The sequence below is a fragment of the Anopheles merus genome, chromosome 2L (assembly GCF_017562075.2).
Source record: "Anopheles merus strain MAF chromosome 2L, AmerM5.1, whole genome shotgun sequence".
Taxonomy (NCBI): Eukaryota; Metazoa; Arthropoda; class Insecta; order Diptera; family Culicidae; genus Anopheles; species Anopheles merus.
In genome coordinates, this window is record NC_054083.1 from 38,281,477 (window position 1) to 38,284,364 (window position 2,888).

A 2,888-nucleotide genomic window follows, 5' to 3' on the forward strand; every position below is an offset into this window, starting at 1 on the left:
CCTCGATCCGCGTCCGCGAGCTCGTGGGAGTGTGTTTGGAATTAGTGTTTGCCCAATGGAACCTCTCCCTCTCTCTCGCTCGATCGCTCCCTCCTGCACGGTAGATCCCCTTCCCGTATGCAATTTCTAGCAGCAGCGGTAGGTTATGTTTTCCACAGCAGTGGGGTAGGAAAGCAGCAGCCTCCCGCTGGCTGTCTGACATGCGACACGTTTCGGTTCGAAAGAAAAGAAAAAAAAAACAACACCCGAGCGAGGTTCGTCGTCTGCGCCTCCACGCGCCGTGTCCTTACTGGCAGCGGCCCGAACCATTCTAGGCGCTGAATGGGCTGAATTTCGGTATAAAAGACGTTTTGGCCATAGCAGTCAGCATCAGTTCAGTTTTGGTTCTCACTGAGGTGTCACAACAAGTACAAGCGGTACAGACACATCGTTCCCATTCATCTTCAGCACAGTACAGTTGCAGTATACAACAAACTCATCTCACCATGAAGGTACGGGAATCGTGCACAGCATTAAGAGAAGTGTGGAATGAAGTGAATATTTCGCATTAAGAAATGCTCAAAACAGCCAAAAGTGATTCGGTGTCCCTAAAATGGCATTCTAGTCCATAGTATTGTGATTCTAGATTGATGAGAACATGCAGTAGTAGTGTTTGGAATGTCAAAAACTAAGAACAGCTCGTGCTAAAAAACAAAAAGTGTTCCGTGCAGTTGATGAGATGCTAAAACGCTTCCTCCTTTGTTTTTCCATTGTAGTGCTTCGTTGCCATTGCTCTGCTCGCCGTCGCCGTCAGTGCGTCGCCGGTTGAATACGGCCACTATGCTCCCCACGCCCTGGTCCATGCCCCGGTGGCCGTCCATGCTCCGGTGCTGAAGCACGTCGTTGCCGAGCCTGTTGTAAGTATTCGATCGCACCTCAAAGTTGCTTCCCCAAAAAGCAAACGCCCCCGGGATGGTACAGTTTACTGATGTGTCCCTTGTTTGTGTGTGTGTGTCTGTGCTCCCGTAGGCCTACCCGAAGTACTCGTTCAACTACGGCATCAAGGACCCGCATACCGGTGACATCAAGTCGCAGGCCGAGGAGCGCGACGGAGATGTCGTCAAGGGCCAGTACTCGCTGGTTGAGCCCGACGGTTCGGTCCGCACCGTCGACTACACCGCCGACGACCACAACGGATTCAACGCCGTCGTCCACAAGTCTGCCCCGGCCGTCCAGAAGGTCATCGCCGCCCCGGTTGCCCACTACGCTCCGGCCCCCGTCCTGAGCCACTACGTGCACTAAAGTGATACCAAGCCAACACCTCCTCAACGCCAATTTATCCACTTCTGCTAGTAATCGTAGTCATATACACATAAACACTATCTCTCTGTCTCACGCTCTATCATACACATACTGTTTCCGCGTAGAACGAAGACCAAACGAAGCATGGTTTTGCGAACGGAAGGATGTAGCGTAGCGACTCACCCAGCTGTCCTAGCGCCTACTAAAGGACGAAAAGCCCAAGCCCAATCCAAGCAAAGACGTACAATCGAGCATTTCGTTCGATGCTTGCGAACACCTGTGTGGAACCATCAGTGGATTTCAATGAGCGCTTTCGGATTTGCTTTTGTTTGCGCAATGGCGGCGCAACAGGCGGCTGCGACGCCACTGGTTGTCGCCGTGGTGACTTTGCGTCACTGGCGCCTAGATCGCTGCAATCGGTTTCGCACGCCGCTGTAGTGAAGCTTTTTTTGCAAGCTTGCTGCCAGTGCCGGAGCCGAAGCGAATGGGTCCGCCCATCCCCTCTTCATCAATATTCCTTCCCTTCGGGAGCTTCTTTACAGCTCGTTTCTGGTCTTGCCCGTTGCTGCACCACTCATGGTGGTAGCCGACATTTCTAATGATCTTCTAGCCTCATCCTCCCTCACCTGGGTACGGGGATCTTACAATGTAGCCAGCCCCCTTCCCAAGGATGTGTTGATATTGTGCGTACACCAACGCACACACACACACTCTATCTCTCTGTGATCTGTTACCGCTACTGTTACTTACTTTACTTATTTTACTACTACCATCGTTACTACTTGCTATTTGCTGCACAATGCACTGGCAGGGCACCGATCCTGCTGGTAGTCAGGCGCTTTCCTCCGAGCAGCGTTGGCAGCGTAATGCACGAAAATCGTGCTACCTCCTTCCGCTCCTTCCGATGGACGGAGAAAGGGTGTGCAGAGCCAAAAAAATGCAAAACACAACAACGAAACGAAGCAATCATTGACATCCATGTGAAACCAGTTGCAAGTATCAACACTGTAAATAATGAATAAAAACCATCAATGTTTTTTATATAAAAAAATCTTTTTTCACATTCATTCATCATCCCAACTGAAAGTTATGAAAGAACTAAAGTCAAATAAATGCCATTAAATGAAAAAAAGGTTAATTAAGTAGCTATTTATGACATAACGTGTTCCATGTTTTTTAAGTCTATCAATCTTTTTTTTTTTGGCTACTTCAACGTCTGGATTTACTTGCTAAACGTCTGAAAAGAATTAAAAAAAAAACTATAGTGAATGGTTAATTGTCAAAAGATCACTAGAATCAGTTACTTGTTTGTACTAGGTTCCTGGAGCATGACAGGTTCGAAATTCATTCTACGACTGCTACAGATACAGATATAATGTTTTCACCAAAAATAATAGCAGTAGGACTGGCATAGATAGCAGTTTCATCAAACGTATTGGTTTGGAGTTAGCTTCCGAAACGGTATGGATTCTGGATTACTTCCAAGCTTTGAGCGAATAGGTTGAGGAACATTTGTAGCCCTAAGCCCTAAGCGATCACAAGATTGTAGGTCTTTCTGAAGTGTCTAGCGAGAAGTTGTATGAAGAAATCTAAACTAGAGAAGATTT

General features: G+C 47.8%; 1 protein-coding gene across 1 annotated transcript; it reads left to right on the forward strand.

Moving 5' to 3' along the window:
* The first annotated feature begins 353 nt into the window (after positions 1–353).
* Positions 354–2,332, forward strand: LOC121594118 (cuticle protein 8-like). Its single transcript, XM_041917080.1, has 3 exons — positions 354–491; positions 756–896; positions 1,009–2,332. The coding sequence occupies exons 1-3, from the start codon at positions 486–488 to the stop codon at positions 1,279–1,281; spliced, it is 420 nt and encodes a 139-aa protein (XP_041773014.1). The 5' UTR covers positions 354–485; the 3' UTR covers positions 1,282–2,332.
* The last annotated feature ends 556 nt before the right edge of the window (positions 2,333–2,888 follow it).